The 13,896-nt window shown below is 41.6% G+C and overlaps 1 protein-coding gene across 5 annotated transcripts in view; it reads left to right on the top strand.

Moving 5' to 3' along the window:
• MARF1 (meiosis regulator and mRNA stability factor 1) overlaps nt 1-13,896 on the top strand; it is a 48,230-nt gene that overhangs the window by 2,962 nt on the left and 31,372 nt on the right. For all 5 annotated transcript variants that reach the window (XM_011717389.2, XM_011717387.2, XM_071084162.1 and 2 more), the window contains exons 2-7: nt 893-1,094; nt 4,507-5,193; nt 5,943-6,117; nt 7,031-7,257; nt 9,401-9,518; nt 10,705-10,877. In XM_011717389.2, coding sequence (XP_011715691.2) covers nt 951-1,094; nt 4,507-5,193; nt 5,943-6,117; nt 7,031-7,257; nt 9,401-9,518; nt 10,705-10,877 — 1,524 coding nt within the window. In that variant the 5' untranslated portion in view covers nt 893-950. The remainder of the gene's footprint in view (nt 1-892; nt 1,095-4,506; nt 5,194-5,942; nt 6,118-7,030; nt 7,258-9,400; nt 9,519-10,704; nt 10,878-13,896) is intronic.

The following is a 13,896-nucleotide window of genomic DNA, read 5'->3' as shown; positions in this document are numbered from 1 at the left end:
GACGTTGTTCTTAAATCACTTTTAAAATCTTACACGTAGTTGTTAATGAGGATGTGGTGGTGGCTCTTTTACTCAGGTTAGATGCTCTCTTCTGTTAACTTTTGACTTTCCTGAGCAGAGTCTTTAAGGAGAGAGAGCCGAAAAGAATTCAGAAAAACTAGAAAAAATTGATCCCAGCCAAGTGAGGAGGTAAAGTCTCACTCTGGAGTATGCAAGTTTCCAAGATAGGGTTACTTATCTCAAGCATGGTTATGTGTAGAAAGGAAACAGGACTCACGGAGAGTTCATTTTTCATTTGAAGAGCTATGGAACATGAAGAATTGCAGATTATAGATTTTTTTAAAAATCAGATTGATAGAGTTGGATTTTAAGCATAAACAGAGTCAACCAAGTTTGCCAGATTTTATTAACCTGTAATTTGCTCTGATACTTATTCTTTTGTGGTTTTTTTCCTTCATTTATTTTATTATTATTATTTTGCTTAAGGTTTGAACTGTTGGCCAGGTGCAGTGGCTAATGCCTGTAATCCCAACACTTTGGGAGGCCGAGGAGGGTGGATCACTTGAGGTCAGGAGTTCAGGACCAGCCTGGCCAAGTTGGTGAAACCCCATCTCTACTAAAAATATAAAATTTAGCCAGGCATGGTGGCAGGCTCCTGTAGTCCCAGCTACTCGGGAGGCTGAGGCAAGAAAATCACTTGAACCTGGGAGGCAGAGGTTGCAGTGAGCTGAGATCGTACCACTGCATGCCAGCCTGGGCGACAGAGCAAGACTCCCTCTCGAAACAAAGATTTGAATTGTTGAGAGCCACTGCACTGTAAATATAGCTGCAGTGTTGCAAAATTTGTACTTATGCAAGGAAATAACACTGACATCTTACTCGTTCCTAACAGGGTGGAAGAATGAAAGAAAAGAAAGATGAAAGAATGTTGAATCACTTTGCATGGCTGTATGATGGAAGGAAAGGGAACTGAGAACTCCTGCAGTAGAACACGTGGATGGCTTCAACAAGATAATGACGCTAAGCCATGGCTTTGGAAATTCTCTAATTGCTTTTCTCGTCCTGAGCAGACGCTGCCACATAGTCCCCAAACGGTAACTATACGCAAGACTAAGGACGTAGCGGGTTCCTCATCCAAATAGATGAGAGAGGTCCATTTGGTCTGGGATACAGTCTCTCATCCTGGAGTCTCTGCCACATTTTTCTGTAGATCTTGCCTGTATTGCCCCTTGTACCATATATATATATATATATATATTTTTTTTTTTTTTTTTTTTTTTTTTTGAGACGGAGTCTCGCTCTGTCGCCCAGGCTGGAATGCAGTGGCCGGATCTCAGCTCACTGCAAGCTCCGCCTCCCGGGTTTACGCCATTCTCCTGCCTCAGCCTCCCGAGTAGCTGGGATTACAGGCGCCCGCCACCTCGCCCGGCTAGTTTTTTGTATTTTTTAGTAGAGACGGGGTTTCACCGGGTTAGCCAGGATGGTCTTGATCTCCTGACCTCGTGATCCACCCGTCTCGGCCTCCCAAAGTGCTGGGATTACAGGCTTGAGCCGCCGCGCCCGGCCCCCCTTGTACCATATTATAATGTGAGAGCACAGCATGATTTTTTAACTCCTCTGTTTCACTCTGAGTACCAGTAGATGCCTTAAATATTTAATGGTAAAATTTGGGAAAGATTTCTTTCTCATTAAAGTCACAGGTAACAAAGACTAAAAGTCCACATTGTGGAGTAAAATCAGAAGAAAGTACAAAATATGTTGTATTTTACTGTAGCCCTCTGAGTTTTGAGTCTATAATCTAGGAAGGGTTGGGAAGAGCTTATCACTGCCTGTTTTTTTTTCTTTGAGATTTCTCTTGAATATTTATTTCTCAGTATAAATTTATGTCTCCTAACTTCTTGCTTACTCATTGTGATTTTCACATTTTCTTTTCTTTTTTTTTTTTTTTTTTGAGACGGAGTCTTGCTCTGTCGCCCAGGCTGAAGTGCAGTGGCCAGATCTCAGCTCACTGCAAGCTCCGCCTCCCGGGTTTACGCCATTCTCCTGCCTCAGCCTCCGGAGTAGCTGGGACTACAGGTGCCCGCCACCTCGCCCGGCTAGTTTTTTGTATTGTTTTAGTAGAGACAGGGTTTCACCGGGTTAGCCAGAATGATCTCGATCTCCTGACCTCGTGATCTGCCCGTTTTGGCCTCCCAAAGTGCTGGGATTACAGGCTTGAGCCACTGCGCCCGGCCGCCTTTTTTTTTTTTTTTTGAGATGGAGTCTTCTCTGTTGCCCAGGCTGTGCAGTGGTGCGATCTCGGCTCATTGCAACCTCTGCCTCCCTGGTTTAAGCAGTTCTCCTGCCTCAGCCTCCTGAGTGGCTGAGATTACAGGCCTGCGCCACCACACCTGGCTAATTTTTTTGTATTTTTAGTGAAGATGGGGTTTCGCCATGTTGGCCAGGCTTGGTCTTGACATCCTGACCTCAAGTGATCCTCCTGCCTCAGCCTCCCAAAGTGCTGGGATTACAGGCATGAGCCACCGCGCCCGGCCAATTTTGACATTTCCTGATTTCATTTCATGCACTCATGTTACCACCTTTCTAGTTCTTATTTTGTATTGTACTTGGGATTCAAGTGAGATTGTACTACAATTTTATATAAGGGTATTAGTAACTTTTTTTTAAATTATTTTTTGAGACAGAGTCTCGCTCAGCCTCCTAGGCTGGAGTGCAGTGGCACGATCTCGGCTCACTGCAACCACTGTCCCCCGGGTTCAAGGGAGTCTCCCGTCTCAGCCTCCCTAGTAGCTGGGATTACAGGCATCCGCCATCATGCCCAGCTAATTTTTGCATTTTGGTAGAGATGGGGTTACACCATGTTGGCCAGGCTGGTCTTGAACTACTGACCTTAGGTGATCCACCCGCCTTGGCCTCCCAAGTGCTGGGATTACAGGCGTGAGCTGCCGCGCCCGGCTGGGTATTAATAACTTTTTAAAAACCAATTTAATTCTCTATTTTTTCTAGGTTTTCAGTATATGGTTGTCTTTGTTGCAAGGCATCAAGTAATTTGAGTCATTTTAGGAGTGTTTTATTTTAGGGACAGTTGACGATGAGGGTTGGCATCAAAAGCAAGGCTTCCTGGGATGGGATGGTAGATCTCGTCCTTATGGAGTCACACAATTCAGAATTACTCGGTCAACTTTACAGATCTTGAAACTCAATTTTGTCAGTGGCCTGCAGAATGGAGTAGGTTTGGGGGATCAACTCATAATAAGCCTGCCTGTATGAGCCTGATCTGTATAAATCAGAATACCATTGTGTTAATTTCAGTCTGACTATAATTACCAAGAGGGCGGTTCATTGGCTGGTCAGCCCATTGCTGTTACCTCCCTTTTAGGGAAAGTTTAGCTGAAAATTCACATTTCTTCCAGATGAGCATATGCTCCCAGGTGAGTGTAGAATCACAGCAAAAGGAGTGGAATTGTAGGTGTCAGATGGACCCTCGGGTGCTGTGAAGGGTGAGCACGTCTCGGTCACTGTAGCAGGGCACCCTCTTCATCTTAATGGCTCTTGCGGTCAGCCTGTGAAGGCGGATGAGTTTAGTCCCCTTTCAGTGGCTAGGTGCTGTGCCAGGTGCTCTATGTGCTCTATCTTATTTTATCCTCCTAGCAACTCTAGGAGGTATATTGTATTGTTCCCAATTTATGGATGAGGAAACCAAAGTGTAGGTTAATAACTTACCCAAGGTCATAGAACTGTTGATTATCAGATTCTAACCCAGGTCTCTGCCAATGATGCTCTGCTTAGAACCTTTGTAATATACTGGCTTCCTGTGTTTATGTTGGAGTCATGTGGCAAACGGTTTGTCTTGGATCTTTTTCTCGGTTAGTTTTCTAATTTCTCTAAATCTTTTCACTGGCTACAGTATAATTGTCATTATGGCTTTAGGTCATTATATCTCAGGGTTTATGAAATGTCATCAGCAACATGGGTGGGCCATCTGGGTAGATGGCTGATCTCATCTGTGTTTGAAACTTTACTCCTTTCCTTGGGGGATCTTACTGAAATCCCTTAGGGACTGACCACGGGAACTATAAAGGATTGTCCTCAAACCACCGTGTGTGTTAGCCGCCTTTATTGAATGCTGTTTGTGTGACTGTGTTGTTTTCATACCACCTATTTTGTCTTCAGAGGATTCTATGAGGCAAGGGGAAATTATCAAAAGGAAGTTACTGAGGCATGGCGGCTGCTAAAGATGTAAATAGGCCCTCCCATCCCAGTCTGTTTCAATTCAGGAAGCATGTAGTCTTCATTTTAGTTGTGTGTTCCAATGTTCACTTCCTGCAGACCTCTCTGAAGAATGTTCCTGATTTTAACTAGCTGTGATTCCATTTTGTTCAGTTATGATTTAGTGATGTAACAGAATTGAACACTTTTTCTGTTTGTGAATGCAGTAGGATATGAGTAACCAAAAAAACCATGGGCCTCATAAAATTAATTTATGTTTTGATTTTCTTTTCTCAGAAAGAGTACATGGAGAACAAGAAAGTTGCTGTGGAACTAAAGGATGTACCATCTCCCCTTCATGCTGGCTCTAAGCTTTTTCCAGCAGTCCCACTTCCTGATATTCGTTCTCTTCAGCAGCCTAAAATACAGCTTTCATCTGTCCCCAAAGTAAGCTGCTGTGCTCATTGCCCTAATGAACCCTCCACTTCGCCAATGCGTTTTGGTGGTGGTGGTGGCGGTAGTGGAGGTACCAGTAGCTTGATTCACCCGGGCGCACTGTTAGACTCGCAAAGCACCAGGACAATCACGTGTCAGGTAGGGTCAGGGTTTGCTTTCCAGTCTGCATCTTCACTCCAGAATGCCTCAGCTAGGAACAATTTGGCAGGCATTGCAAGTGACTTTCCCAGCATGTGTCTAGAGAGTAACCTGTCTTCCTGCAAACACCTGCCCTGTTGTGGAAAACTCCACTTCCAATCATGTCATGGTAATGTGCACAAGCTACATCAGTTTCCGACTCTGCAGGGCTGCACCTCCGCTGGCTATTTCCCCTGTTCTGATTTCACAAGTGGGGCTCCGGGGCATTTGGAAGAGCACATTTCACAGTCGGAGCTAACGCCTCACTTGTGCACCAACTCTTTGCACCTTAATGTGGTACCTCCGGTTTGTTTAAAGGGCTCACTTTACTGCGAAGACTGTCTAAACAAGGTTCGTATCTTTTTATTTCTTACGTTGGGTACAGCTGAGGATTGAGGAATGACTTTTTTGAAGTGGATTTATCTTGAAAAGTCTTTATTATATATGGGGTTGAAGGTTCTCCCATGGTATAGGGGAGTCTCCCCATCAGCATAATTTTTGCTGGTTCTGAAAGAAACAAAGGGTAAAATGGGAGAGCATTCAGAAAAGTAGAGAGTCATTATTTTTGTAGTTTATACTTTTAGAGCCTCTTGTTGCAATAAATCTATTTCCTATGTGTGAGACTAGGTTGGCAAAGCCTTCGTGTTCTATCTTTAAAGGCTAAAGCACAATGGATTTCTTATAACTTACATTCAACTTACACATAAGCCCATTCATGTAATGTAGATAACTGCATATTGTCTTTTTGCAATAATGTGGGAAACCTGAAACTTGGCCTCAGTCACACTGGTGTTCAAGTGAGACTTTACTACCCTCTATGTAAAATATGTGTGAGGTCTTCGTTGCAGCAGACTCATGCCCCAAAATGTAAAGATCTGACCACGTGAATATCTTTCTTGATCATGTCAAGTCACTTCTGGAAATGAATTTACAAATTGATAGCTAATGGTTCTTGGAAAGATTATTTGAAAGTATGTTTTCTTACAGGCTAGCAAGTGGAAAGATAAAACACTTAGTGTGTTTTCAGTTGTTGTATATAACTCCAGCTTCTGAAATGATGTATCTGACACCTCCTCCTTTTTAAAAAAAATTTAAAACAGCCAGCAAGAAATAGCATAATCGATGCGGCTAAAGTTTGGCCAAATATACCACCTCCAAATACTCAACCTGCACCTCTTGCTGTCCCTCTGTGTAATGGCTGTGGAACCAAAGGAACAGGGAAGGAGACCACGTTGTTATTGGCGACCAGTCTAGGCAAAGCTGCTTCAAAATTTGGTAAATGACAGTATGGCATAAATTGTGCATATTTAAATAGCTTTCAATATCTGATACTAACATTGCATTTAATCACCTTTGAAGGATTCCTTATGGTTCTAAAGCTACTGTGTGTGTGAGTCTCCGTTTCCATATCTTGGTAGAAATCTTTTTTTTATTACAGACCAGGAAGTCATTTGCCCTTTATGTTGGGCCGAGGCTGTACACAGAAGCTGTGTGTAGAAAAATTGGTAGTATATCAGGAGAAATAAAAGTGCTGGAAAAGATTTGGTGTCACCTTAGGTTGGAAATCACACTTGTTGATGGTATACTCCCTAGAAACGTTCAGAATAATTTAGTAATGGCTGATTAAAAACGGTATTTGAAAACCAAAGAGTTCTCAATAAAAATAATTTCCCTGAAAAGTAGTTAATGTGATACGTCTTGAAAACATTTTTAACATGTTAAATCAGATGTTAATGCAGCGTTAACTCAGAATCAATGACAGTAACAGCTTCACCCTTTGTCAGCTCCTCAGTGTTGGTTCATACCAAGTAGGTAGATAAGTGTGGGCTAATCTTGAAAGTCGGGTCTTGGAGCTGCAGAATCCGGCCAGTTAATGTGCTCGTGTTTAGGGAAGCATCACTGCTTAATGTCAGAATGGCTCATGCTTTGAGATGGATTTATTGTGGGCTTAAAGTCACTTGATTTTTAGATTTGTCTTCTCCTGAAACACAGGAATAATCTCGTAGAGTGATACTTTGACAGCTTGATTGCTTATTAGGTCAACCAGTGAGGTTGGTAGCCTTAAAACTTAGCATTAATTAATAATTTAGTTTTTCTACCACTCAGAATGATAGGTGGTTTATTATCTTATTTTAATTTGCCATTTGTTTTCCACTACAAGTGATCGAAAATGTTAACATTTCTTAAGGGTCACCAGAAGTTGCAGTAGCTGGACAGGTGCTAGAAAATTTACCTCCCATTGGAGTTTTTTGGGATATTGAAAACTGCTCCGTTCCCTCTGGCCGGTCAGCAACTGCTGTTGTGCAAAGAATCCGTGAGAAGTTTTTTAAAGGCCACAGAGAAGCAGAATTTATCTGTGTGTGTGACATCAGTAAAGAAAACAAGGAAGTTATTCAAGAGCTAAATAATTGCCAGGTAAAAAAAAAAAAAAAAAAAGTAATAATTTTAATCTATAGTAGAGGAATAAGCAGATGTTTGTTTGTTTTGAGACAGAGTCTTAAGTGTCACCCAGGCTGGAGTGCTGTGACGCAGTCATGGCTCACTGCAGCCTCGAACCCTGGGACCCCAGTGATCCTCCCACCTCAGCCTCCCAAGTAGCCAGGATCACAGATGCACGCTGTCATGCTCGGCTCATTTTTTATTTTTTGTAGAGACAGGTCTCCCTATGTTCCAACCAGAAACAAACTGAGAACCCATGACTGTATTCTCTCCCTTGAACACCCCTGGATGGCTTTCAGGATCTGGAGTTAGGTGGTGGAGGCTCATCTCAAACTCCTGGGATCAAGCAGTCCTCTTGCCTTGGCCTCTCAAAGTGCTGTACATGTATGGGTTTTTGTTTTTGTTTTTGTTTTTTTGGAATTCTGATTGAAAATTTGTTTAATGATAATGCATTTGTACCAAGTTTTCAAATAAATTAGCAAAAGACCACTTCCAAAGTACTAGAAATAATTTAATCATTCTTATCTTTCCGTTATGCTCCCTAATTTATACTTTAGTTCTATACTGGTATAATGGTTATATATGTATTATTTCCTTTGATTTTCATTACTGCTGTTTGAACCAGGCACGCAGAATATATTATTTACAATTTACAAATTAAACTGAGGCCCTAAGAGGTGAAGAAACTTCTTTAAGATCACTTGGCCAGGAAGAGCAAGGATATGAATCTAGATTTGTCTGACCCCAAGAGTCTGTGTTTTTAAGCTGAAACTAGAAATCAGGTCTTTTGACTTTTAGACAGTTAATTCTATTGATAGCCCATATTGCTTGTCTAAAATGATATACCCATGTTCTTTACAAAAACCAGCAAGTTATTATTGTGTATTGCAGGTGCCTAAGGCACCTTTCTCAAAATTACTTTTGAGAAATTAACCTTTCTCAAAATTAACCTTTCCTTCCTTTGGAGACTTACATGTGAACCTGATAGTTATAACAAAAATAAATGCATTTTAGCTCCCTTAGGGGATATCCTCCCTCCTGTCTCCACCACCTAGCCCCAGATTCTGAAAGCCATCCAGAGGTGTCCAAGGGAGACAATACAATCATGGATTCTCAGTTACTGTTTCTGGTTGGGCTAGTAAAGCACCTTCCTTATCTCTCTTTTCTGCTTATTAGTAGAGACAGAAACTAAAAACCATGGCTTCAGGCTACTAAAAGCCTAAAACAAAACAAAACAGAAAACAACAAAATAAGGTGGGTTGCACAAGCTTGCATGGGTACCATAGACAGATGACATGCAACACAGCCTTAAGTATTATTTTAGTCATTTATCTGATCTCTACCACTTCCAAATTGTTGGCAGAAGCTATTAGAGCAAATTTAACTGAGTTCAAATTTCACTTCCTATTTTCTACTTATTTTCTGAAAAGAGGATGAAAGAAATGCAAAAACAGAAGATTGGAGATGAGAGCAGGGTTAGTCACAGACCCAGTTAGTTCATATCGAGAACCAATGTTGAGATTACTGAGATCTGGTTGTAATTTTTTTACCATTCCTAATAGTAATAAGAATTTTTTTTTATCAAGAATTACTTATTAAAATATGGGCAGACATCAATGATAGACTGGATAAGGAAAATGTGGCACATACACACTATGGAATACTATGCAGCCATAAAAAAGAATGAGATAATGTCCTTTGTAGGGACATGGTTGAAGCTCGAAGTCATTATTCTCAGCAAACTAATGCAGGAACAGAAAACCAAACAGTGCATGTTCTCACCTTATAAGTGAGAGTTAAACAATGAGAACACATGGACATGGGGAGGGGAACAACACACACTGGGGTCTGTCTGTCAGGGGGTTAGGGCAAGGGGAGGAAGAGCATTAGAACAAATACCTAATACATGTGGGGCATAAAACCTAGATGATGGGTTGATAGGTGCAGCAAACCACCATGGCACATGTATACCTATGTAACAAACCTGCACGTTCTGCACACGTACCCCAGAACTTAAAGTATAATAAAATTTAAAAAAAAATAAAAAATATGGGCAGAATGTGTAGCAGTTTTCTAGCCTCAGCTCCTGCTTATTCACCCTTATTATAAATTAATGCAGGTAACCGTTGCCCACATCAATGCGACTGCAAAGAATGCCGCTGATGATAAACTGCGGCAGAGTCTCCGCAGGTTTGCAAATACCCACACTGCTCCAGCCACAGTGGTTCTTGTGTCAAGTAAGTACAGAAACATCTGCTAACTTCAGCTAAACTCACTGCATGGGAAATTATCACAGAAGCCAGAAACATGCGAAAGTAAAACGTATCCCCAAAGAGGCTGAAGTGCATGAGACATGTTTATGATTATTGTTGAGAACTGTTTAGAAAAAAATTGGGTCTAGGTAGATTTCTGTGTTTCCTCCTTGGAACTTGAGTTATTGTGGGACCAGGTTTATTTTTTATTTGTATTTTATTCATTTATTTTGAGATGGAGTTTTGCTTTTGTTGCCCAGGCTGGAGTGCAATGGTGCAATCTTGCAAGGCTCACCGCTACCTCCGCCTCCCAGATTCAAGTGATTCTTCTGCCTCAGCCTCCCAAGTAGCTAGGATTGCAGGCATGCGCCACCATGCCCAGCTAATTTTGTATTTTTAGTAGAGATGGGGTTTCTCCATATTGGTCAGGCTGGTCTCAAACTCCCGACCTCAGGTGATCCACCCTCCTTGGCCTCCCAAAGTGCTGGAATTACAGGTGTGAGCCACTGCGGCTGGCCGGGACCAGGTTTATTAAAGAAAAATGTGATTTTTTTTTTCTTCCTTTTTTTTTTTTTTTTTTGAGACGGAGTCTCACACTGTTGCCCAGGCTGGAGTGCAGTGGCGTGATCTCGGCTCACTGCAAGCTCCGCCTCCCGGGTTCCCGCCATTCTCCTGCCTCAGCCTCCTGAGTAGCTGGGACTACAGGCGCCCGCCACCGCGCCCGGCTAATTTTTTTGTATTTTTAGTAGAGACGGGGTTTCACTGTGGTCTCGATCTCCTGACCTTGTGATCCGCCCGCCTCGGCCTCCCAAAGTGCTGGGATTACAGGCTTGAGCCACCGCGCCCGGCCTTCTTCCTTTTTTTTTTTTTACCTTGTGCTCAGTATTACTAATTTTTAAAGTTTAAGATAAATTTCAAATTTGAGTCTCCCCACCATAGTATTTGCTCCCTTTTAATACTGAAAGTAGCATATGTGTCTTGGAATTCTTTTGATAAGATTGTCTTACATTCTTCTGCTGCGAAACGTGTTTCTTTCCTAAGAAATGGGGGAAGAAATTTTGAATATAGTCCAGCCTTTCCTTTCTTCTCAGTGGGTGTCAATAGAGTTGTCTGTCTTTGTCAAGTGTTTCTAATGTTTGGGGATGGGGTTGGTCTGTACCTTTTCTTTCAGCTGATGTCAATTTTGCATTGGAACTTAGTGACCTGAGACACAGGCATGGTTTCCACATTATTTTGGTCCATAAAAACCAGGCCTCAGAAGCACTGCTGCATCATGCTAACGAGCTGATCAGATTTGAAGAGTTCATTTCCGACTTGCCCCCCAGGTTACCACTAAAAATGCCAGTAAGTGGGTTTGCGTTTTTTTGCCATTTTCCAATATTACATTGTGGAGGCCGAAAGCCCATAATAAGGGGGTTGCCAGGCCCAGAGGGGGCTGTTCTTTGTAAGAGGTGGGTTAGATTTTGAAGTAAGGCTTAGAAACCTTCAGTTCTTCTCTTACAAATATACAGAGAATTGGTATGTATGAAGTTTGCTTTTATTTATTTCAAAATACCATGTGAAATTGACTTGTAGATTTACCTTCCCAACTTGCCAGTGTCTTCAAAGCTAACAGTGTTTTGTGTCAGGTGGATAGAAATAACAGATTAAAAGTCATTATTCTTTTCGCTTGCAAGTATTATGGGTAGAGAATATGGCAAGGGTTCTCACATACTTGTGTGGTTGGCGCCAAATAAGTGGAGTCATTGTACATTTTTTTCGGTATTTAATCCTTAAGCTTCAGCGGGCCTCTGAGACTGTGCTTTCTATTGTGCATTCCCTGTGGTGCATGGGCACAATTAGCAGGAGTGGTTATTGCTCCACCTGTGTGTGGCCTGTTTAAGCCATATACTGGGAGGGTGTGAGCACGTTTCCAGGACTAGCATTTCCGATAGACTTGACTTGGGATAAGAATGCTTATTGCAGTGCTGAGCTGTGTTTAAGCTGTTTGGCAAATATGTGTGTAACTCTGAAAGAAATAATGATAATGGAGAAGTAGCCATGGTGTGGGTGATCCAGGAGAGTGAGCAATCCCATACATTAAATGCAGTCTTCCCATGTAACTTAATAACTGAGAGTTACAGAAGTACGTTAGAAATGATCTCATGCAAAGTCCTCATTTAATGGAGGAAAAAATCAGCTCTTAGAAAAAGTAAATGGGTCATCGGTGATTGCAGCAGTTAAGAGAGTGGGCCCCGGGTGTCCTGATTCCGGCACTTGCCTGTTAGTCCCCCGTGTCCCCTGATACCCAAGAAGCCCTTTGTCTGGTCTAAGATGAAACTCATGCTATGGACAGTTCAGAGTTGTGGACACCAGAGGCTTACCCAGGGAGTAAACATACACAGGCCTCACCTTCATCTTTTGAGGCTCTTTCCTAACTCACCTTTGTCATTATTTGTTTTTAGTCACTTGGCTGTAGTTATATTCCCTTCTGCTTCTGTTTGATGCTCACTTTTCTAACTTTGAAGACCTTAAAGTAAATACAGTGTTTTTTTCCCGGGAGGTGAAGGTTGCAGTGAGCTGAGATCGTGCCACTGCACTCTAGCCTGGTCGACAGAGCGAGACACTGTCTCAAAAAAAAAAAAAAAAAAAAAAAGTAAATGTAGTGTTTTAGGTAAGAACTTGCCCACTTTGGAGATTCTTATTCTTTATGGTTTAAAAAAAAAAAAAAAGTTTTGATAGTTCAAAACATTTAGTCTTGCTGGATGTTTTTTTCCCATCCACTAGAGTGATAATTTAAATTACATTTATTTTTATGTTCTTTAGTCTGTTCCTTTAATTTTAATAAATTAAACATATATTGGTACTGCCTGGGTTTTGAGTCCCAGGTGTAATAGGAAAAGTGTAGATTTTGTTAATAATTGGTCAGTACCCTGCAAATAAAAAGAAAAGCCTCTGATTAGAAAAGTATGGTGTGGGCCGAGTGAGGTGGCTCACGCCTGCAATCCCAGTACTTTGGGAAGCTGAGGTGGGCAGATCACAAATCACCTGAAGTCAGGAGTTTGAGACCAGCCTGGCCAACATGGCGAAACCCCATCTCTACTAAAAATACAAAAATTAGCCGGGTGTGGTGGCGGGCACTGGTAATCCCAGCTACTTGGGAGGCTGAGGCAGGAGAATCACTTGAACCTGGAAAGTGGAGGTTGCAGTAAGCCGAGATCGCACCACTGCACTCCAGCCTGGGTGACAGAGTAGACTCTGTCTCAAAAAATAAAAATAAAAAAAGTATGGTATGATCATTGTAAAAACAAAACACAATATTTAGAAATGTGGAAAGTGAAAACCCCGCAATTCTACCCTCCAGAAGTAACCACTGTTAATATTTTGGTATTACCCTCCAGATTTTAAAAATGTGTCACATATATGGTGTTCTGTGGCTTTTGGAAAAAAACTTTATGTCAGAGCTTGGCTGTCTTTTCGTGTTAATGTATATTAATATCAATCTGCCACATTTTAAAAACCAGAATTTTGGTTTGAAAAGTACTTGTATGGCTGGTCTTTATTTAACCAGTCTACCTGTTAGTGGACATTTTGTTTATACCCAGTTTTGTGTTTTGTTTTGTTTTGTTTTACCATTTCCAGCAAGGTAATTTATATCTTTAGGCTCCTGGGCTGACATACCATAGGGTAATTTCCAAGGCTTAAAAGTTCCGGGTTAGAATTTTACTATCAAGATATGTGTCGTCCTCCAGGAAGGTGGTACTAATTTACAGTCATGAAAGTATCTGTTTTAAATGTTTGCCAGGCCAGTAAGTGAAAAACGGCATCATCTTATAATTGGCTTTTAAATTAAAATGTAACAGTGCAAAATATCATTTTATGATTATTGTTGTTTGCTCTTCATTTCTTCTGTAAATTGTTCACATCCTTTGCCTGTTGTTAGTGATTTCTCTTATTGTTTCTGGATTTAACCCTTTATATAATTATCTTAAGTTTTCTCCTGGTGCTTTAATGGTTCTGCTTTTTAAAATATTCTTATTCTTATTTAAAAAAAATTTTTTTTGAAACACTGTCACTCAGGCTGGAGTGCTGTGGCGTGATCTCAGCTTACTGCAACCTCCGCCTCCCAGGTTCAATTGATTCTCCTGCCTCAGCCTCCCGAGTAGCTGGGATTACAGGTGCCCGCCACCATGCCTGGCTAATTTTGTATTTTTAGTAGAGAGGGGGTTTCACTGTGTTGGCCAGGCTTGCCTCGAACTTCTGACCTCAGGTGATCACCCGCTTTGGCCTCCCAGAGTGCTGAGATTACAGGCATAAGCCACCGTGCCAGGCCAAGTTCTACTTCTTAATACATACATTTCAATTTATCTGGAAGAATTATGAC

Source organism: Macaca nemestrina, chromosome 18, assembly GCF_043159975.1.
Source record: "Macaca nemestrina isolate mMacNem1 chromosome 18, mMacNem.hap1, whole genome shotgun sequence".
Taxonomy (NCBI): domain Eukaryota; kingdom Metazoa; phylum Chordata; class Mammalia; order Primates; family Cercopithecidae; genus Macaca; species Macaca nemestrina.
This window is presented reverse-complemented; position numbering and strand designations above follow the sequence as displayed.